Raw genomic sequence first — 23,349 nt, forward strand, 5'->3', positions numbered from 1 at the left:
TAAAAGGTTTCTTTTTCATTTACTAGAAACAGCTATTTCAATCTCTTTCAAATTTCAAAAACAAGCATGCAAGCTAAAGAAATTAATTTCTGGTTAAATCATATAAAAATGAAACACTGATAACTTCAAAACATACTTTGTCTATGAGCACACCTCTGTAAATACTGTACTTCGGACATAAAGGGTTTAGAGTCGTACTTTCCTACTTGCAAATTTCAAAATTAAGTGATTGTGAAACTTTAATATAAGTAAAATAAAAGGGGAAATATGAAAAACTTTTCCACTTGAATATTTTAAATACTGCTCATAAAACAAGATCTAATTGCCATGAAAAAATGAAAAGTTGTTTTGTTTTATTTTTCTGCTTTTCTATTAGAATTCTGGGGGGACAGGGGAATCAGGAAGATAAAAGCATCAGTTGGAAATATTCTTAAATATTTAAATTAAAAAAACCCCAAACTGTAACATATACATCTTTAGGTCTGTCTTGTGTTGTTAAAATAGGAATAAAAATAGTACCTATTTCATAACTTGCTATGATTAAATATTTTAAATGGTCACAAGGTTGCCTCAAGAGTATAACTGAAGAGAAATGTTTAATATAGCAAACTGGGGAGAAAGGGGTATTTGGGTTTTTTTTTCCTACAGACTAACACTCAAAGTCATAAAAGTTCAGAGTAGTATTCCATTCCTGGGTTAGAACAGTAACATTCATTATATTGTTTTGTTCATTGATCTTTGCAGTAGTTCCTGAATAAATGAATTAATATAATGGATCACAAGATTGAAAGCAATTTTACATGATGATTTCACATTCTAAGCCATATAACATTGCTCTACTTAAATTTCATGTCCCGATGCTTAATGAGATGTCCTTCCTCCTCCTGTCTTTCTTCAAAAGTAACTTCAATACAATTGGAATGATTCAAATAAGAAATAAAGCATTTGTTTTCTAATTTCACCACTTTCAAAGAAGCTAAAACTAAGACATATTTGACCTCCTCGATTTTTTTGGAGTAGGTGAGGAGTTGGTTAGGAAAGTAAATATTCTAGTACTTAATCACCATATGTGTAAGAAATACTTTATAATGTTTCAAGAAATATGAAAGACTATCAAGAAAAAAATGCATGTAAAACAGGCAAGTATGTATATGCACAGCTATGTTTTTGGATTTGCACTTTGAATTTACAACTGGAATTTTGCTTTTTCAGCTATAGTATTTATAAAATATTAATATCAATATTTACCCAAATATCAATTTAAAACTTATACTAACATCACTAAAATATTTATCAAATACTAATTTTAAAATGTATGTTGTTATTAGTCAAACAAGACTAAGAAAATGAGGCTCAGGACTAATAATTCCACAAACCTCAGCTCTCCACAGGAAAAGCACTTTAAAGTCTCCTGTGCGTAGAAAGTAGGAAGTAGTAAAAGTATTCCAACTGATCTTAATTTTAACAAGTTCAAAAGGACTCACAAATTATTCTGACTTTATAGACCATGAAATATCCTGATGCCCTTGCATTGTTAATAAATTGCTATGTCCCTAAAAATAATGCACATTAAGATACCAGGATGGACCCAAATGTGTAGAACAAGGAATACTGAAATATTGTCATTTAGAACCATGATTATATAAGTTCTTTAACTTATAAAAATAAAACTTACCTTAAAAAGTGTCACAGTGATTTCAATGTTTTCAGGAACAGGCCATACTACAACACCACGGTATGGATTTTTTATTCCAGGTTGCCAGCTATGAGCCTACCAGAATAAAAATAATGGCTTCAATATGAAGTACAGGAAACACAATGTTAATAATTTATAAAAACATATTGACCCTATTTAACTATCCATTAGATCTCTAGTCTCCCTGAAACAAAAATAGTCAAAATAAAACTTTTCAAGCATTAAACTTGGGCCATGACAGTTATATCACATGATAACTATCTGTAGATGACTATAAACAAAACTTCACCATATCCCCACACACAAAAGAAGATACAAAAATAAGGTCTCATTTTCAAAAACTACTACTTGTGACTAAATAAAAATTTTATTAGGAGACATATTAAAAATTATTTTTATGATCTAGGAAGTAGTAGAGTGAAAGGCAAATTCATTCATTAGAAGAAAAACTAATTTTATACTTGGCAATTAATTTCCTTTCCCATTAGACTGTTAATGTTTATTTGAGACAAGGAAAGAAGAAAGCAGGTTTTGCAGTTAATATTTCTAGTACTTATAATTTTAAAGATTTTTTCCTTGTAAATCTTGATTATCAAGGTTCCCCAAGGAACTGCCCCCCCAAAAAAAAAAAATTGGGGAGTTACCACTACAGTTCTTCTCTTGTGGTGGCATTTCCAGCCAAAGCTGATGGAAGATTAGGTATGCCAAGGCACCTCAACTAAGTCGTCATCTCTATAGGCTATAAGACTGCTCATGGACATGCCATGAAGGTTTATAATAAAAGCTAACACTTATGGAGTACTTTCTATGTCAGTCCATGTTTGGAATTTACTTATGTTTAACTCATTTAATCTCCCCAAGAACCTTAAGAGGTAGCTACTATTCATTCATTCACTCGTTCACTCACTTACTTAATTGATACTATCGGCCAAGCACTGTCTAGGCACCAGAGTACAAAAAAAAAAATCTGCCTTAGTGGAGTTAATAGTAGGAAGAGACAGACAAAAAAATAAATAAATAAAATCTATAGTATGTTAGGTAGAATAAGTCTATGGAGAAAAATGGAAGCAGGGAAGAAGGATGGAGGGGGCAAGAGAAAGTAACAATTTTCAATAGGGTAGTCAGAGAAAGTGTCACTGAGAAGGTGACACTTAAGGCCTTAAGGAGGTGAAAGAATCACATATGTAAATACATAAGAAGAGCTTTCCAGAGAGATGGAACGGCAACTGGAAAGGTGCTGAGGCAGTTAGATAACAATGAGGCCAAAGTGGCTGGAGAAGAGTCATCGAAGAGGAGAGCATTAAAAGACAAGGCCAGAGAAATAACAGAGGGAAGCCACCGCAAAGATTTTGGCTTGTAATTTGAGGGAGATGGAAGTAGAGGAATGATAATCTAAATTATGTTTTTTAACAGATTCACTCCAGCTAATGTATCAAGAATAGGCTCCAGACGTAAGAGAGGGAACAGGGAGACCAAGTAAGAAGTTGCTGCAATAAAGCAGGAGAGAGCTGATGGTGACTTGGCTTGGGTTGGTAGAAAGATAGTACAAAATGGCTAAATTCTGAAAATATTATATTTTCAAGATAGAGACAACAAGGTTTGTTGTCTGATTATATGAGAAAAAGGCTGTAGCCAAGGCTAAATCTAAGGCTTTTCCCTTTGAGCAACAGGGAGAAAGGAATGGCTATTAATAGGCAAGACTGCAGGAGGAGCAGGTTCGGGAAGTATTATCGGGAACTCAACTTTACAAACATTAAATCTGAGGTGCCTATTAGATAGTCAAGTATAGATGTTCAAATAGGCAGCTGGGTATATATGCCTGGAGTTATAAATTTGGGAATCATTAGCATACAGATGATACTTAAAACTTAAGAGTGGATATGACACCAAGGGAGTGAGTACAGCTAGAAAATATAAAGGCTCAAGCACTGATCCTTGGAGCACATTAACAGGTCAAAGAAATTAGGAGGAATCAGCAAAAGAGAATCAGTAAAGTAGAAGGAAAACCAGAGGTATGTGGTGTCCTGAAATTCTAGTGAAGAAAATGTTACAAAGAAAAGAAACAATCACCTGTGCCAAATGTTGGTGATAGGTCAAATAGGATGAGGCCTGAAAAATGACCACTGGACTGGATTTAAGTAAACAGAAGCTATTACTGACTTTATAAAAGCAGTTTCAGTAGAGCAAGGAGGGCAAATGCCTGACTAGATTAGAAGGGGTTCAAGAAAGAATAGGAGGAAAGAAACTGAAGATAGCACAGATGCTCAACTTCTCTGAGGTGTTTTGCTGAAAGAGAAGAAAGGAAATATATTGGTGCTAGTGGGAGAAATAGTGTCAGAGAGAATTTTTTTAATAAGAAAAAAAATATTTGTATGCTGATGAGAAATATCCATCTAAGAAGGAAAACTTAATGATGCAGAAGACAGAATTACTAGAGCAATGTCCTTAACAGTACAAAGGGAGTAGGGTCCTTAAGACATTAACAGCCCAACAGACAGGCCCTTTGCAGGGAGCACAGACCTATCTGTGTTCGACGTTAGGAAAGAAGTTAGGCCATATGACTGCAGACGCATGTGAGGGAGCAGATTTAACAGATGAGGAAACTGGGGCACAGACTTGCCCAAGATAACACAGCAAGTAAGTGGCAGAAGTTGGATTTGAACCCCGGAAATGGAACTGAGAAAGGATCAAGATCATGGAAACATGCCCATGTAAATATTAGATCTTGTTAGTTAAAATACACGCAGAAGACACAGCTTTAGCAGTATCCTCCCACTTCAGTTCATAAACTGTCAATATGTTTTTTTATTCTCTCTCCATTGCCCCCATCACAAAATTTCAGGTAAACAAAAGGAAGTAGAGACTCACCACAAGAGATTTAGTACACCATAGCCAAAGGTAAAGAACTGAATTTTGTTGATTAAAAAACATCTCCAGAGATTCCTTTATTCTCCTGCCTATTTCCATGAGGGGGTAGCGGGGAGGTAGACAGGGGGTAAAAAAAATTTTAAAGCATTTCTTCAATTAATAAATAAATAAATAAAAAGTAAATTTCTGTCCATCTTAGATAATCCCTAATAAAAACTCCACCCTACATACTCAATTCTGAAGATTTAGGACAATTCTAATTCTCATGTATTGTGATGGCATATCAGGCTATTTCTCTTCGTAACCTCCCTATACAATAGAAATATAGGAAGAGTACAATAACAACTTTTCTTATTAGCCACAGCAGAAAAGAGAGTCCTTATAAAATTCTTAATGACAAAAATAAACATAAAAGAATTTTAGACCTGAAGATATCCTTAGAAGATCTAATCCAGGTAGAGATAAGGAAATTGAAGCAATCAACAAGTAAATGGCTTGCTTGAACCCATACCAGTAATCAGTAGGAGAACCACACTCCATGAGTTCAAAATTCAGAGTTCTTCAACCTACGAACAACATACCCAGCTCTATCTGAGTCACATAGTAGTCAAAAAAATAGTCTTCTATCCCTAAGGTCCTAACATTTATGTGTAGACGCAGAGATCAAAAGTGGAAAAAGCTGGGGATGTGAAGACCACCTAACAACTGGGTGGTTAGGCAATAGTGGTTTTAGATAATTTACTCAGGTACCCTAATGCTGGTCCTCTAAATGGCCTTTTTCAATCCTCAATCTTGAATCAGGAAATGGTAAGTTGATTGCTGACCAAACAAAAATACAATCTGTTTAACTAACTTAAAAAAAAATAAAAGGAGATAGAAGGGTGATAGTTCTCAAACTACTAGTATGTTGCTATTTTCTCACAATTCTATATAGCATTGCTCTCCCCAATGAAAAAGTTCCAACTAACTTAGAGCTCTGGCTTTCTGGTGTTTTTTTTTTTTCAGGGACTGTGCAACCTAGCTAAGTTAGGGCACTGTAACAATATTAATTAGTCCACCTGAGTACCTAGTAATCTCAGCTTTATAATGTTAACTAATTATTATATATTAAGCAGAAAAAAAAAAAGAGTAACTTTTACTAGAGAAGAAACAAGGATGTACATAGTGGCAAACATGAAAAAAAAAAGGCATTTCTATTTTCAGAGAGCTTACTACAACTTCTACCTCAAATTCTAGAAACTGAGACTAGAAAAAGAATGAAAAGTCTAATACAGGTAACTAAAAACAGCTATGGTAATAAAAATTTAATTGTACAAATCCACAGGGACAGTAATTTATGTTCTTAAGAACCTGATCTAGAAAAAGCACATCATATTGGCAAACATCAGCACTACAAGAACCCTGATCAGTTTTCATTCAGGGTAACAGAAAAGATTTCCCTATAAAATAATTAGTTACAGAAATATAGGTATAGTTATTTAACTCTTCAGTATAGTAATGAAAGGCAGGTTATTTAATCATTTGCCAGCATCCTCGTACAGATAATGGTAGAAAAGATTACCACATTATCTCATTCCTTTTATACTATTTTTCTCACGTTTTAATCACATCACATTCTTTGGCATTCGCCAAAAGTAGACCAGGAAAAAGGCAACATTTCTCAATTTTGGGTACTGACTCTATAAAATGCCTTATTTCCTAATAATTGCATGTCATATTTTACCTAAAAGACTTGTACCTAGTATGGAACTAAACACAGAGTAAGCACTCTTTATTTTTGATTCCAACAAAATAAAAATGTTTCACTGAAAATGTATAATTGTCAAATAGTTAAGTTGACAATTTTCAATTTATAAAACTGCATATACTCAAAGGTTTAAAACGTCACATATAAAGTTATCTTAGAGTTGCCAACATCACCACCATAAGACAAAACTCTGCAACTGTACCCTCCTCTCTTGATATCGTAGCACATTTTAAAGACTGTAGCACAAGGGATTTAAAATATTAAGAATATCACAACTGGAAAATTAGTCCAACAAGAAATAATTCCTTCTAGAAAATACTGCATTTTGAGAAAAATAAACCTGTAGCCTCATTTCTGCATTTCACATTTGTATTTCAACATCTTGATTCGATTAATATTTGATACAATATGAAAAAACCTGACCTAAAAGAAAAATTATTTGACTTTTTAAAATGCAACTAAATAAAAAAATATATTTAGCCTCAAATATGGATATTCTGAAATGACCTATAATCTGAAGTATTGAATTGCTTCATAATTTTCTTAAGAAAATAATTAATATCTAATTTTTAAAGGGGGTAAATCACTTTCTGTTGATAGTTAAATACATTTAGGGACTATTTCTAATGTTTATAGTAGTAGCCATATTCATCTATTATACTCAGTGGATGATCTCATATTGTTCCTTTCCACAAAGCTTAAGACCCAATCAGCAAAACTGAAAGACCCTAAATCTATTTTCAGATCCCTTTTTCATACGTAAATGGATAAGAAAATATTCCAGGTACAAAATAAAATGCTTCAAAACTATGCTTTGAAGAAGATGTCATTCGTGCTATGAAGCACTGGACCTTTCCTATATTGCTGGTAGGATTACATATAAAAGTTTAAAAAATGTACCTACCCTATTACTCCGTGATTCCATTCCTAGGTATTAGACCAAAAGAAATGAAAACATTTGTCTCCCAAAATACTTGTACAGTAATAGTTATAGAAGCTTTATTCACAATTTTGAATATTCACAGTATTCACTGGAAACAAAGCAAATGTTCATTAACGGGAGATCAAATTGTAGTATGTTCACGTGATAAAATACTACTCAGCGATAAACATTTTTAAAACTACCAATATTTACAACATGGATAAACCTCAGAACATACTGAGCAAAATAAGCCAGGTATAAAATACTACTACTGTTTGATTTCATTTACATAAAATTCAAGAACAGGCAAAACTAGTCTATGGTGACAGAAAATCAAATTAGTACTTGCCTCTGAGGGTTGAGAATTAACTGGAAGAGGACACACACAGAAAAAGTAATGAAAATAGTCTATATCTGGATAGAAATGGTAATTACACAAGAATATATGAATCAAAACTCAGTAAATTATATAATTAATATCTGTGCAATTACACTGTAAATAAATTTTTACCTCAATAAAAATAAAATTTGAAAAGATACCCTTAATAGAAAATTTCAAATTCTGAAATTTAATTGTTATAATTTCTTTACATAGGTCTGCGTGTGGAAGAATCAACATCTAATAAAGATGCCTGCAGTTACTATGTGCTTATAAAAATATACTCAAATTTACTTACCTAAAGAATGGAATTTTCAAAATATCTGTACAATTGTTATTGAACATTTTAAAATTCTATTCTACTCTCCACAAAGCTATCAGTAAAAAGTCTTTGAAAAACCCAACTCCTTCTCTTCTGCAACCCAGCAACGAATTCAGATGACAACTTCCTTAAGTGTGCCCTAACTTTATCCTCTTAGAATCTGAATAAATTAATCCTAGGTACAATTTAATAAGTAGTTCCTATTTAATCATTAGGTCATAATACCCTAGTACAAGGAAGTTAAATAACTACTTACTCAAGGCTACCAAATCCAAGATCAAAACTCAGTTATCTGGCTCCTATTTTAAGAACTGCAGTAACAAGATTACAGTGCCTCATCAATCATTTCAGTAAACAATCAGAAATAACCCAAAATATCAAGTAATATTTTAAAATATTCTACATTGGGACCAGAGAAGCTTAATAATTTAACTAAAAGTTGAATTCAATATTTGGGTAGGAAATTTAGAAAATAGACTAACCAAAGGGTAGCCACGCAGTACAGAAACAGCCAAGTCCAAGAATCACACCATGTACAATCAGTCTCGAAAATGGCATAGAAATGGCATCAAGAAACCCCAATCACAAAGATATGAATCTCTTAAGGGGGTAGACCCAAGTTTACAAGGAACATGCGCTTTGCCAAGAAGCACAGCAAGAAGGGCCTGAAGAAGATGCAGGCCAACAACACCAAAGCCATGAGTGCACATGCTGAGGCTATCAAGGCCCTCATAAAGCCCAAGGAAATCAAGCCCAAGATCCCAAAGGGCGGCACCACAAGCTCAGTCGACTTGCCAACATCATTCATCCCAAGCTTAAGAAACGTGCTCATGCCCACATAGCCAAGGGTCTGCTGGCCAAAGTCCAAGGCCAAGACTCAAACCAAGGCCCAGGCTGCCCCTGCAGCTCCACTTCCAGCTCAGGCTCAGGCTCTGGCTCTGGCTCACAAAGGTGCCCAGGTCCCCATGAAGGCTCCAGAGTAGAAGCCTCTGTTTGCCAACGTGAGGATGGAAGGACTGGTGTGAGTCCCAGGCTGCTGTCTGCATTGGGCTAGTGTCCCCCTGTGCTATTTGTAATAATAAACCAGAGGCAAGATCTGTCAAGAAAAAATATACACTAACCTTAGAAGACTTCCTCCGGCTTCTTCTTGTCCAAACTACCACCAGTTTATCTGGTTGCCTGCCAAACAGGAAAAATATTAAATATAATTTAAGTTATCTTATATCAGATTAATAAAGTTTGATTCTAGTATATTTAAAAAGATAAAAATCTCATATGCTTTAGGCTACATAGAGCAGTTACTTTTACAATAAAGCTCTGTAGATTATTCAAATACAGCAGATGTTGAATGCAGATAGAATCTAATTTAAGTGATTAATATTTCGTCCACACATTTTTCTAAAAATACTTTAGCAAGTTAATTCATTGGAACAAACAATGTAAAGTAAAATAGTTAGAACCAGTGACTATTTTTTAAAAAGCACATCTATATCTTCTCCAAAAATTAATACTATACTTCTAACACAGTATCCAGTTTAATTTTGAGAAAATAAGCATAAAAATGGCACTTCCAAAATAATTTAAATCTATGGGTTACACTATTTTTGCATCTTTATATCTTATGAGCAATGGTTACAGTTTTCAACATTTTTATAATCAATCATCTCTGCTATCTTCATAAAAATAATATAGTACTGAAAAATAGGCAAGGTACATACTATTATTCCAATTCTATAAGCTTACAAAAGTGGCAAAGTTAACTACTTGAAAGCTCTGGCAGAACCAAGACAAAATACAGGTCTCCTAATTCTCAGACCTCTCTTCTTTACTTTCTGCCGATATAACATAAACAAGAAAACAATAACAACAAAAAATCTTTACATTTTCAGCTGAAACTAAGTTCTGTTTAGCGCTTACGGAAAACATCAACACTATGATTATCCGTTATTTTCCTTAAATTTTTATTTTTAAAAATTTTAGATAAAAGCTTTTTAACCAAGAAATGAATGATATAATCATTTGGTGGCCTTCACCACTTTCTATGTTTCCTTCATTTACCCTTACTATCAGCAGATAACCTGTCCTACTTCACTTAATTAAATATGTACATATACATATATACATAAAAGACCACCAGTCATAACTCCTTACCCAGTAATTCACCTATACACCTGTCCAAAGATAGAGTTGTCCAATAAAAAATATTACAGAGGAACTGACCCAGAATGTAGCACAGAGAAATAAAGTGATAAAAATACTTAAAGTAAAAGACATACAAGACAAATTGAGAAGTACATACACCTAATACATAGTCCCACAGTTTAGGACAGTGGGAGGAAGAGGAAATACCGAGGAGAAAGGCAAAGAACATTCCAGACTTGAAGAAAGGTAGATGTCCATAGATAGAAAATTTATATTAACAAATAAACAGGATAGATAAAAATTAATCTACCCACTTTGCAAATTATAGAACAGCATAAAATAAAGAGAAAATTCATAAAAGGAAAAAAAGACAAGTTATTAACAAAGGAATAATTATACTGACAGTAACTTCTCATGAGCAACAACAGAGCCCAAAAGACAATGAAGCTAAAGGTCTTCAAGTTGCTAAGGGAAAGGAGTTGCCACCTTATAGTTTTATCCTAAATGTGGCTAAATCACATTTAAGAAATGGTTTTACATAACTATGTACACACCTGAAACGAATACAATACTGTATGTTAGCTACATTTTAATAAAAAAATTTTTAATGATTTTAGGCATATAAAGACTAAGAGTTTACAGTGTATAGATCCCAGCTAAACAAGGGAAGGAGTATGATTTAAGAGGCAACATAAATATGGTAAAATGATAATACTTGCTTATTTTAGATGGTAGAACCTGAAGAAAAGCTAGACAAAAAAACAAGAGGAAGGTTCCAATTAAACCATTTGGCTAAGGAGCCATCTAAACAAATACACAATGTTTCTGATAATTATAGGGAACCAACACGGTATAAACGTGGTGGTTCTTCATCCAAGACTAAGCTTAGTTCCTGACCTAGTGTCAGGCTTTAAAGACAATAATTGAAAACTAAAACCAGTAGCTTGCTTTGGTCATTCTTCCCTGAGTGAGATGCTGGGAGCAGTAGCCAGATGCAGAAGTGAAATAGAAGAAAGCATCACAGTGTTAATCTAAGACTCTATACTAGTGGATAAACAAACAAAATCTGAAAATGAAAAACAAAATCTTGTTCAACACACAGAAAAGTAGAAGAGGACAAATGATAGTGAAGATGGGGAGCGGTACAGCAATATGACAGATGAAGCTGGAAAGAGGGCATTATCAATGCTGGCAGCTTAACTGTAGAAGAACTGAGCAGTCAACAAGTCTAAGCTACCTCGTCTGATGTGGCTTGCTGGAACATTTTACCTAGATTACAACATTAACCTTTTTATATGATCTTATCTTCAGCCCTACCTCACCTCTTCACTGTATTTCTATGATATTTCTTTAGAAATGCTACCGAATCTTACAGCTTTTCTTTGTTTAGGGCTCCTATATTGAAGGTACTACAAAGTGGCACTTACAGTTTGAATTTTGACAGATTTATTTGACCTAAATAGCATTCTGCTTTATTTTCGTTTGAATTTAAACTTTATAAACCATTTGTTACATAAATCTCTTAAACAAGGTCCATGCTGTCCAGATTACTAGAACCTCTAACACTACTAGCTGTTTCACACCTGACCGGCTTCATCCTTTAAGATGTTCCATCCATAACCTGTATGCAGCTGACTCTGTGACACTCAGGCATCCATATCCCCAAACGTGGTTTATAAAGCATGTCACCATCTGACTCTAACCTACTCTTCTAACTGTATAATCTGCAAACAATCTCATAGACATCTTGCCTTCCAACCAACCCCTGGACATTTATTCATTCCATTTCTTCACATCTTTGTATGTCATAACCTTTTAAACTTCCTCTTTCCTCCCCTCTTCTACCTGATAAACTTTTTAAAATAATTTTATTTTTCAATTACAGTTGACATACAATATTATATTAGTCTCAGGTGATTAGACATTTATATAACTTAAAGTGATCACCCTGATAAAACCAGTACCCATCTGAAACCATACATAGTTATTACATTATTGACTATATTCTCTATGCTATACTTTATGTCCCCATGACTATTTTGTAACTACCAATTTGTACCTCTTAATCCCTTCCTCTGGTTCACCCATCCCCCCTCCAATTTGGCTACCATCAAAATGTTCTCTGTATGTATGAGTTTATTTCTATTTTGTTTGTTCATTTATTTTGTTTTTTTAGATTCAGCATATAAGTGAAATTATGCAGTGTTTGTCTTTCTGACTAATTTCACTGAGCATAATAACCACCAGGTCTGTACATGTTTTTGCAGATGGCAGGATTTCATTCTTTTTATGGCTGAGTTATGTTCCACTGTATATATGTACCATTTCTTCTTTATCCACATTCATCTACTTTTGAACACTTAGGCTGCGTCTATATCTTGGTTAGTGAAAATAATGCTACAATGAACATATAGATACATGTCTTTTCAAATTAGTGTTTTAGAGTTCTTCAGATAAGTACTCAGAAGTGAAATTACTGGGTCCTTCTTTGTCTCTTGTTATAGCCTTTGTTTTAAAGTCTGTTTTGTCTGGTATTCCTTTTTCTGTCCCTTTACTTTCAGTCTATCTGTCTTTCAATCTGCAGTGGGTCTCTTGTAGGTAGCATATGTAAGGGTTTTGCTTTCTTATGCATTCGGCCACCCTATCTTTTGATTGGAACATTTAATTCATTTACATTTAAAGTCATTGTTGATAGATATATAGTTATTGCCATGTTAATTTTCATATTTTTATCTTTTTCTTCTTCTTCTTAAAGAAGTCCATTTCATACTTCTTGTAATACTGGTTTAGAGGTGATGAATTCTTTTAGCTTTTTCTTGTCTGGAAAGTTCTATCTGTCTTTAAGATTCTAAATGATTGCTTTGCTGGGTAGAGTAATCTTGGTTGTAGATCCTTGCTTTTCATCACTATGTATATTTCATGTCTATCACTCTGGCCTGCAAAGTTTCTATTGAGAAATCAGCTACAGTCTTATTGAGAGCTCCCTTCTAGTTAACTGATTTTCTCTTGCCGCTTTTAAAATTCTCTCTTTGCCTTTAATTTTTGGCATTGTAATTACGATGTGTCTTGGTGTGGGCCTCTTGAGTTCTCCTCTGTGCTTTTTGGCCTTGTATCTCTATTTCCTTCGGCAGATTAGGGAAGTCTTCCACCATTATTTCTTCAAATAGGTTTTCAATTCCTTGCTCTCTCTCTTCTCCTTCTGGTACCCCTTATAAATGTAAATGTTGGTTGTTGGTGCAGTTGATGTTGTCCCAAAGGCCCCTTAAACTATCCTCATTTGGGGGAGATTGTTTTTATTTTTCCATTCTAATTGAGTGTTTTCTGCTACTTTATTTTCCAAATTGCTAATTTAATCCTCTGCTTCATCTAATCTACTGTCGATTCTTTCTAATGTATTCTTCATTTCAGTTATTGTATTCTTCATTTCTGACTGGTTCATTTTTGTTTTCTATCTCCATTTTTATGTTTCCTGTCTCTTTGTTGAAGTTCTCACTGAGATCACTAAGCATCTTTATAATCAGTGTTTTGAACTCTGCATCTGATAGATTGTTTATCTCCATTTTGTTTAGTTCTTTTTCTGGGGCTTTGTTTTGATCTTTCATTTGAGACATGTTTCTTTGTCTCATCTCCTCATTTTGGCTTCCTCCCTGTGTTTGTTTCTATGTATTAAGTAGAGCTTCCATGTCTCCTGGTCTTGGTAGAGTGGCCTTACATAGTAGGTTCCCAGTGGTGCAGTTTCCCTGGTCACTTGAGCCAGGTGCTCCAGGTGTGTCTCTTGTGGGGGTTGTATGTGCTCTCCTATTCTAATAGAGCCTTGATTGCTGTTGGCATGACTACAGTGGAGAAGCAGTTGTGCAGGGGCTGACCCTAAGGAGCAGGATTCACTTTAGCGGGGCTCTGGTGCCTACTGAGTCTGCCATTTGGGTATGTCGTTTGTAGAGGTGGTTGTGTGGTACTCTGATGTGACCTCAATCTGGCCACTGGGAGTGTTGGCCAAGGTCAGCTGATGTCTGTGCCCTGCCCAGGGCAACTTGGTATGAGCTACAAAGTGATCTGCAGGTAGTTTCCACCAGTTTCCAAGCTGGGCTTGGAAGTGACTGGGAGAGGCTAAGCTGTGAACCGAGGACAGCTGCTGCTAGTGCTGGGCTTGGGGCTGCTCAGCAAGAGGCACGGGGAATGCTGAGGCCAGATGGCTGCTTGTTTGGGGTTTGTGAATCTTTGAGATATTTTAGGAGAGTACACAGCCTGAGCCAAGCCAGGCCATTTGTATGGAAAACCCACGGGAAGTGGCTTGGAGGGCCTGTTAAGTTGGGTGGGGTTGGGTGGGGTCTCGTGGGGTCTTGAGGAATCACTAGGGCAGGGGGAAGAGTGTTGGCCTGGTTGATGGAGACTTGGGTATGGTGTCTACCTGAGCCTGTGTGTGTAAGCTGGATGGTGGGAGGGCTCAATAAAAGAATAATAGATTCTGCCAGCTCTTCTGTCTTCGAGAAAGCTGCATCTCCTGCCCTCACCCTGAAGCCAGACAATTCATTTCCTACCTGTATGTCCTTGACACCTTTTGAACTGTTGACTAGCACTGGAACTCAGAGTAAGTCTGTCAGTGAGTAAGTCCATGTATGGGTCCTTTAAGAGAGACACCTAGGACTCCAGTCTCCATCCATCTTGCTCAACCATAATCTCTGTTGGTTTTCATAGCCAGAAGTTGTGGGGACTTTCTTGCCCAGCACTGGAACCCTGGAATGAGGAGCCTAGTATGTGGCTGGGACCCCTCACACCTCAGGGGGAACCTCCACAGCCAAGATAGCCCTCCCAATTTTTAACCACTACACATAGGTGTGAGACCAGCCTGTTGTCTCCATCCCTCCTACCAGTCTCAATGTGGCTTCTTCTGTATATCCTTAGTTAAAGGACTTCTGTTCATCTAGACTTCAGGCAATTCTCAATTATGGCTGTTCTGTAGTTTAGTTTCAATTTTGAGGTGGTTATGGAAGTTTGACCAGAAGCCCTGATAAACTTAATTCATCACTTTCTCTGTGAAACTTTGGTCATTTCTCATTTCATTTCCACCTCTTCCCATATCCCAAACTTCAGGCAGAGTTAACTGCTCCTTCTACTACATTTCCAGTAATACCTGAGACACACCTCTATCTTAATATTCTATATGCTCTGTATTACAATATTTATTTTTATCTCCTCCACTAGACTGTGTTCCTTTATCAACCATATCTTATTTATCTTTGTATCCCCAACAACTAATAAGAATCGAGTACAAAGTTGAGAATTAATGACCATTTGCAACCGAATGAACCTTAAGTTTCATCTGAGGATTCCCAATTGGTTAATTATAATTGATGAGGTCCAACTAAAGCCAGTAGCTATATAATACATCCTCTCTGCAGCTTGTTTGAGCTCTGCAGGGATCCTCACCTTGGTTACACATTGGAACTTCCTGGGAAGACTTAAAAAATACTGATGCCTAGGTTCCACCCCAGAGAATCTGATTTAACTGGTCTGGTGTACAGATTTTTAAAAGTCCCAGAAGTGATTCTAATGTGCAGTTAAGGTTGAGAACCACTGTGTTGTAGCAAGCGGTAAGTAATCTCCACACCTTCTGACTTAAAACACTAGTGAGGCATTAGTTGTGATGACAGTAAGGGTGTCTCCCCGCCGCAACATCATTCTAGTGCCACCTGCACTGTTGCCTCCTTCTAACTCAGCTTCTCAGCACCTCCTCAACTCGTTCTAATCTCAGTACTTCGGAATAGGGAAGCCTTTTACCATAAAAAAATCAAGAAGGGTAGTCTCCTAATCAATATGCCTGAAGTTCCAAGAATGTAAATAGAACATAAATTACTTATTTGAGAATTCCCACAGAGACTGCTGTTTTTGTGATTCTAAATCATGTACCATTTTTTAAATGTCTTCAATAGAAATCAACCCACCTTTACATTATCAGGGACATGGTAGAATGTTCTAAAGCAAAACTGCACTGTGAGTTATTGTTCTCAATAGAAGAGTACCAATAACTACACAATTAGCTGACCACAATTACTATTTTAAGCATCCATGATGTACTAGAAAAGAACCATTAAATATTTCCTCATGTGCTTCCAAGAGACCAGGGACAGAGCATCTGCGAGAGTTTTATCTAACTACCAAAGAATCTATAATTGTACAATATTGTCAAAAAAAGTCAAGACAACCTGATAGAGCCCAGTTTTAGAGAGAATTCAACAACACACATTTAACATTTCTATCCCATTATTTAAGTAACCAGGTAGACCTACACATAATACATATAGACATACAACAGACATTATATAGATATATACACACATATATTTCCATATATAAACATTTTCTTTACACATACACAAAAAACATACGGACGCACTTTCTGTGAAACCGATCTAAAGGGTTCCATTGTACCCTCTACCACTAGTGAGCCACTATGTATCAATGTAAGTTTAAAGAAAAAAAAATTTCTGGCTTAAATTCAGACTTCTTTATTCTTTTCCACTCTCATGTGTGTCATGGCTGTGAGGTAAGAGTAAAAAAGCCATAAGAAAAATTTGAAAACTGTCAGATGAAAACCAGTCTCATTACTTTCTGGAATCATAATAAACATTCAAATATTTTATTGAATGCCTGTTATGTTTCTGGCACTGTGCTGAGCTGGCTGTATGCAAAATTTTGCAATAAGCCCCACCTGACTCTGGCATCCTCCCCTCTATTTGCAGCCCCTCCAATTTCTGGGCCACACTTCCTTGGATATGCAAAGTCAACATGGCACTCCTTTACAGCCCAAACAATAATATAACAAATGCTCTTCAGATTACTTGTTCTTTTTTTTCAAAAAAGAGATTGCACTAAACCTTAGCTAGTTCTAAAACACTGGTTCAGTGACTGTAAGATTAAATGACTCTGATTGGTTAGATATTTGGCTGTTTAAAATGAAATAAGAAATTCAGTAATAGGGTAAAGAATTTGTGACAGGGAACACTTGCCTCCTATCTTCTGACAATCTAGGGGTAGCTAATGTTACCAACTTTAAACAATATTATGAAAGGGGAAGTAATATTTTTTAGCACAGCACTAAACTGACCACCAAAGATTCATGCTTCCAGTCCAAAGCACAGTTGTTAATTCTGGGAGGTATAGCAAAAGTTCCTCATCTCTCACCTTTCCTCCCAACCACCACCACATATATGCATTAAGATAGCGCCACACAACACTTCTCACCACTAGAATGTGAGAAGTGACTGGTATCACTTCTGGATTAAAATGGATAATAAACAAGTATGTCTTCTCCACACCAGTTGAATGGAGAGGATTCTAGAATGCAGCGTCACAAGATAAAAGGTATCTGGGCCCCTGAAAGACTACATGGAAAGCCAATCAACCTGGAATACCCCTGTAGACTGAAAAGTGAGGACCAAATAAACTTTGATTAGGTTAAACCTAATCAGACTTGTGTGTCTACTATAGTGTCTCCTCAATATTCTAGAAAATTCAGTAAATAAAAACATACACATATATAAAAATAAAAGCAGTTGCTGTGCAGTTGCTATTTTGTAGAAGATTACATTGCAAAGTGCGGAGACCAAATTTAACCTTTTTATGTCCTATAAAATTAATGTTTCTCATGATAAAAGCAACACTTCCAAACTTAGTAATTAATATTTAAGCCTCTGAGCTTTTCCTAAAGTAAAAATAAAGAACAATAAGTCCTCAGAACACAAAAAGTACAACATAGTCCCTTCACCACAGAATCCAGGATATGTTTTCAATGAGAAAAAGAGAACTCAAAATATCATCCTTGAAGTTAATGTGAACAGGCACTTCACTTAAGAACAAGGTTATTCTTTTTAGGGGAAAGAGCTCTTAGCCATAACTGAACATTTCATGGTGAGATACTGTGAATATTGAAACAAAAGGGGGTAAATTGTTTTATCACAGAAATACTCTACTATTTCTCAGGTAATTATTTTTATTCTTTAGTAGATACAACTGCCTCCTATTGTACTACCACTGCTGTATAGCTCCAGTTAATTATACTCCTTTATGCTTACTTCACAAGAGTTTTTCAGCAAGCTGTAATAATTAATTCAATAAGAAAAAATTAAACAAGATTCAGTACACATATATAGGATATATTTCTTTTCTGCAAAAATGAAAGGACAATTCTAATAATAAGAGATGCAAATTGTTGTTACTTAAAAATACTTTCATTAAATTATTTTTTGCAACTTCTTACCATCTTGAAAATATTTTTACAGTGAGTACTTTTGGTTAAAAATATTTAACTGGTGATAAATAAGGACTTTTGCTGACAGGTATTTCTAATACTACATGTCAGTATTTAGGGACAGCACCATTCAAACTGAGGAAGTACAGTTTGGTATACTTGAGCTGAGTGTACTTTCTGACAGGCCATCAAAAAATACATACATGCACATATACATATATATATATTTACTGTACTATTCAATAATATAAAGGGCTTATTTTTTTAATATAAAGCTATTTCTGAGATAAATAGCATTATAATCAATCACTGCTGCATCATGTGTATAACACTGGTCTTCTCAAATGCTTTCTACTTTTCTACTTTCCTTTTAATAGAATCACCCATAATGCTTCCTTTAATTTAGCATTTTATTTACCACTTCTTTTTTTCTACTTCTATTCTAACGAGCCCTACATGTTACTCACAGAAATATTAGTATTTCCAAGTTATGTACTTGGCTCTACGGAATGGAAATTAGTAGGAAAAAAATATATCATTCCTCAGCCCTCCTAAATAATCATATTCACCATTTCCTCAGCCCTCCTAAATAATCATATTCACCATTTCCTCTTAACACACTTCTGTAACTGCTGCAATTGTGTGTTTGTATGATTACATTAGTCGGTCTTGTTTCTACTGACTTAAAAGTTCTCAAGAGATTTCCTGGTATTCAAGAAGCATTTACTGAGCGAGAGGCAGAGAAAAAGGGAAACAGAATATGATGGATAAAAGAATCATGTGAAGGCAGAGAGAGCTGGGTGTGAATCTGGTTGCCCTTTTTCTGGTTGTATCATCTAAGCCTCAAGAGGTTCCTCATCTGTGAAATTAGAACCTCACAGGACCAATGTAAAAATCAGTTAAAATAACTCAAGTAACACTCCTAGCTTAGTGCCTGTCTTTCAGCAAATTCTCAAATGTTAGCGACCATCTCTTGTCTATGCACAGCACTTCCAAATAGCTTCGTACAATTTGAATAAACAACAAAGGATCATCTGAGGAAAGCTTCTAATATACAAGGCAAGTGGCTGAAAAAGAGAAAAAAGACCTGAAAGGCCAAAGAGAAAAAAGACCTGAAAGGATATTATCACTAATATCCTTAGAAATATAAGATATTGTACCCATGAAAAATATTAAAGAAATATTTAGAGAATAAGAAAGCATTCTGGAAATTGTCATTTTTCATTTAGGAAAGCAAAAATTGAAGAGTTACAAGATAAAGTTGAGGAAGAAAACTGTTTTAAGAAATCTGGTGGAATTCATTATATTTTTATATATATTTAATTTTATTTTATACACTGTGGCTTTAAACACGTATAGTTAAATTATTACATAAAATATAAGTAAACATCTGACTATTTCACCTCTATCCTTATTAGTTAGCAAAAAGAAATTTTTTTTAATGGACTTTCTAAGTGGGAAAATGCTGGTGACGGAGAACAATCTTATGTTCAGGATTGCCTTATACTGAGGCATACAAAGCAGAGAGGTTCCAGATAAATAGCCTAGGGGCTGAAAAAAACACCCAAAACTAGTTTCTGCACAGTAAAACAGAAAACAATAGCACTTCTTGATGACTTGCAGGCACATAAATAACACCTATCAATCAGAAGTGTGGCCCTCTGCTTAAAATAACTCAGTTCAATACAGACTACTCATGGCCAAAAAGAAACAGAGCTGAGCTATTTTCAGCTGTAGCCACAGCAAGAAGCTGAGTACATTGTATATATCCAATAGTCAAAAGCTGGATATTTATTTCCAGGGCCAAAGATTAGCACCAATCAGGCAAAACTAGTTCCCCTGGAACTAACGACTTATGCCTCACGCAATTTTTCAAATACAAAGGAGATAACAGACTCTCTGCCACATATTATACTCCCCCATGAAAGAATTACAATTTCATTATCCTTTTTATGCCTTACTGCTGCTTAGAGAATAAATTCAAACTTACTTAAAGCCCTTCTCAATTTGACCTCCACCAATCTTCTAATTTCCAAATTATATGCTACATATAAATTAAACCAGTCATTGTTTTAAGCACCTGTGCTTTTCTTCCTGTCTCCTCTATGTTGCTAAATGTAATAAAATCTTTGGAGGGATCCTCATCTTACTTGACTTTTTAACACTACTGACACTTGTCCTTTTCATCCTCTTTGCAGGCTCATCATCCTCTACCTGGCCAGGGATTGGTCTCTCAAAACTTGGTCCCACTCTTCTTAGCTTATACCATATATAAAAATTAACTCATAGATCTCAAAACTCAGAAAACCTAAACACAAGTGTAAAACTAGAAAACTCTTAGAAGAAAACATAGGCAAAAGCTTAATGACATTGTATTTGGTAATGATTTCTTAGATGTGACAAAAAGCACAGCAACAAAAGAAAAAGTTAAATTGGACTCCATTGAAATTTAAAACTTCTGTATATCTAAAGACATTAATAAAGTAAAAAGGCATCTCATCGAATGAGAGAAAATACTTGCACCTCATATATATGACAAGGGATCAATACTCAGAATGTGTAAAGAACTACAACTCGACAACAAAAATTCAACCAATTAAAAAATGGGCAATGGACTTTAATAGAAATTTCTCCAAAGAAGATATACAGATGGCCAGTGAGCACATGGGAAGATGCTCAACATCACTAACCATTAGCAAAGAAATCAAAACTAAAATGAGATACCACCTCACATTTATAAGGATGGTTATCATGAAAAAGGAAGGGCAGGGGAAGGAAAAGGAAGGAAGGGAAGGAGGAATAGGGAAGGGGAGAGAGAGAAAGAGAGAGAAAGAAGGAAAAGAAAGAGAAAGAAAAAAAAAAGAAAAAGAAAGAAAACAGAATAGAACAAATGCCAGAAAGACACAGAGAAACTGGAACCTTTGTGCATTGTTTGTAGGAATGTAAACTGATGCAGGCACTGAAGAAAATTGTTTGGTGGTTCCCCAAAAAGTTAAACTCATTTTTATAGCAACGTAATTCATAATAGCCAAAAGGTAGAAACCCAAGTGTCCACCAATGGATGAATAAATCTTATCCTGAAATGGATGTAGCATATACATACTATGGAATATTATTCAGTCTTAAAAAAAGAATAAAATTGACACATATTACAAAATGGATGAATCTTGAAGACATTATGCTAAGTGAAAAATGCCAGACACAAAAGGATTATATGATTTTACTTACATTCTACCTTAAAATAGGTAGAAAGTCCCTTTTCTCCTCTCTTCTTGATTGTCTCCTAATGGTAGAAACTAACTGTAAGCCATCTAATATAGTCTGAGAAATAGAATTTGCACAGCTCCAGCATCAGAATAGAATATAGAAAGGTGTATTTGGAGCTAAAAGAATGTTAAAGAATCAATATAGTACTTAATTTTAAAGTTTGGATGGGAGAGAATTCTAGATTCAAAATCACTGTTCCTTATAAATTTAAAGTCATTTGCTCCTTTTCCTTCTATCATCCAATGTTATTCATCCTGAGTCTAATTCCTGCTATCGTGATTTACATAATCCATTAGATGCTCCCATATTTCACTACCTACATAGACCAATTTAAAAACCAACAAATCACTTTTTTATTAATAAAATAGTAAATGATTTAGTAATTAATATATAATATAAAATATACTTTAAGAAAAATATATTGTAGTACTACTTTGCAATCATCTTTAGTTCATCGAACATTTCATGAACTTCATTAATGTAGTATTATTCTACACTTTAATGGCCACGAAGTATTCCTTTATAGGGATTGCCGCGCAATTTAACCAATCCCCCAAGTGTAGATGTTATTATCATTCAAGCTTTTTATTTTTTTTCTGATTTTATTTTATTATTTTAAATGCCAGTTTTTTTCATACTATATATACAAAATTTTTTAAACATATATACATAATTTTTCTCCCTCTCGTCCCTCAAGTTTTTTATTATTATAAATAACAAAATAAATTTGCTTATAGATGAATATTTTCACAAGTCTATGAGTAAATTTTTATGATAAATTTCTAGAAAGAGAATTGCAGGGTCGAAGCACAGTTCTAAGGCTTTTAAGACATACTGCCAATCTCCATTCAAAAGGTCACACTAATTTGTATTCCTTCAAGCAGAATCAAAATTATCCCACACTTACAGCCAACAGTGAATATTTTTATTCTTTTATAAATATGAAGAAAATTATAAAACCTTACTGAAGCACATAAAACAGATCTACTCAAGTGGAAAGGCATATCACATTCTAAATATACCACTTTTGACATTCTTAAATATACCACTTTTGACGTTATAGCAGTCTAGATAACCCAAAGGGTCCTTCCAATGCAAAACAAGTAGATTCTGGAAAATGTACAGTGTGTTTAAACATATTGCTAGGTTCCCTAAAAGTAGGAGAATTCTCTAAGGAACACACCCCCAACTTCCCCTTAACTACTTAAAAAAAAGGTGAAGGGTGAGGGGTACAAGCCATGAGTCTAGTTGATATAAAAGCTGGGATTTCTGATCTGTAAGTAAACTGGAGAGGTCATGCCTTGAGGGCAAATGCCAATACCAGTAATCCAATTGGCAAATGCCAATACCAGCACTGCAAATACTAAGGCTGAGCAAAGTGGCAGAACTGAAACTGATGCTTTCCATTGAACCTTACTTTTTAGAAGATGGCTAAAGTGGTCCTGCATCAGTAGCACTGCCAGATCCCTGAACAGATCTTTGGAGGACAGAATCTCCAATTTAGGTCTTCAGCAGTCCCACAGATTAAAGGGAAAAAAAATACAAGTTCACACTTAAAGACCAGTAAGTAATTGAGGTGGTAAGCTAAATTTAAACACCTATCCCAATAGAAGAACAATTATTTTTAAATGTCCATATAAAGCACATAGGACATTCAATTATAATGCATAGGTGAATATGTATAATGAGTTCAGCTGAAGAATGATAGCCACCAGGTTAACAGTGGTTATCTTCAGGCGATCTTAAATTTCTCCTTAT

General features: G+C 34.9%; 1 protein-coding gene across 8 annotated transcripts in view; it reads right to left on the bottom strand.

The window, feature by feature from the left end:
• Positions 1 to 23,349, bottom strand: part of EHBP1 (EH domain binding protein 1) — a 322,192-nt gene that overhangs the window by 254,054 nt on the left and 44,789 nt on the right. For all 8 annotated transcript variants that reach the window (XM_011384344.2, XM_011384346.2, XM_023525560.1 and 5 more), the window contains 2 exons: positions 9,056 to 9,113; positions 1,676 to 1,771 (listed from right to left, as the gene is read on the bottom strand). In XM_011384344.2, coding sequence (XP_011382646.1) covers positions 1,676 to 1,771; positions 9,056 to 9,113 — 154 coding nt within the window. The remainder of the gene's footprint in view (positions 1 to 1,675; positions 1,772 to 9,055; positions 9,114 to 23,349) is intronic.

The sequence above is a fragment of the Pteropus vampyrus genome, unplaced genomic scaffold, assembly GCF_000151845.1.
Source record: "Pteropus vampyrus isolate Shadow unplaced genomic scaffold, Pvam_2.0 Scaffold571, whole genome shotgun sequence".
Classification (NCBI taxonomy): Eukaryota; Metazoa; Chordata; class Mammalia; order Chiroptera; family Pteropodidae; genus Pteropus; species Pteropus vampyrus.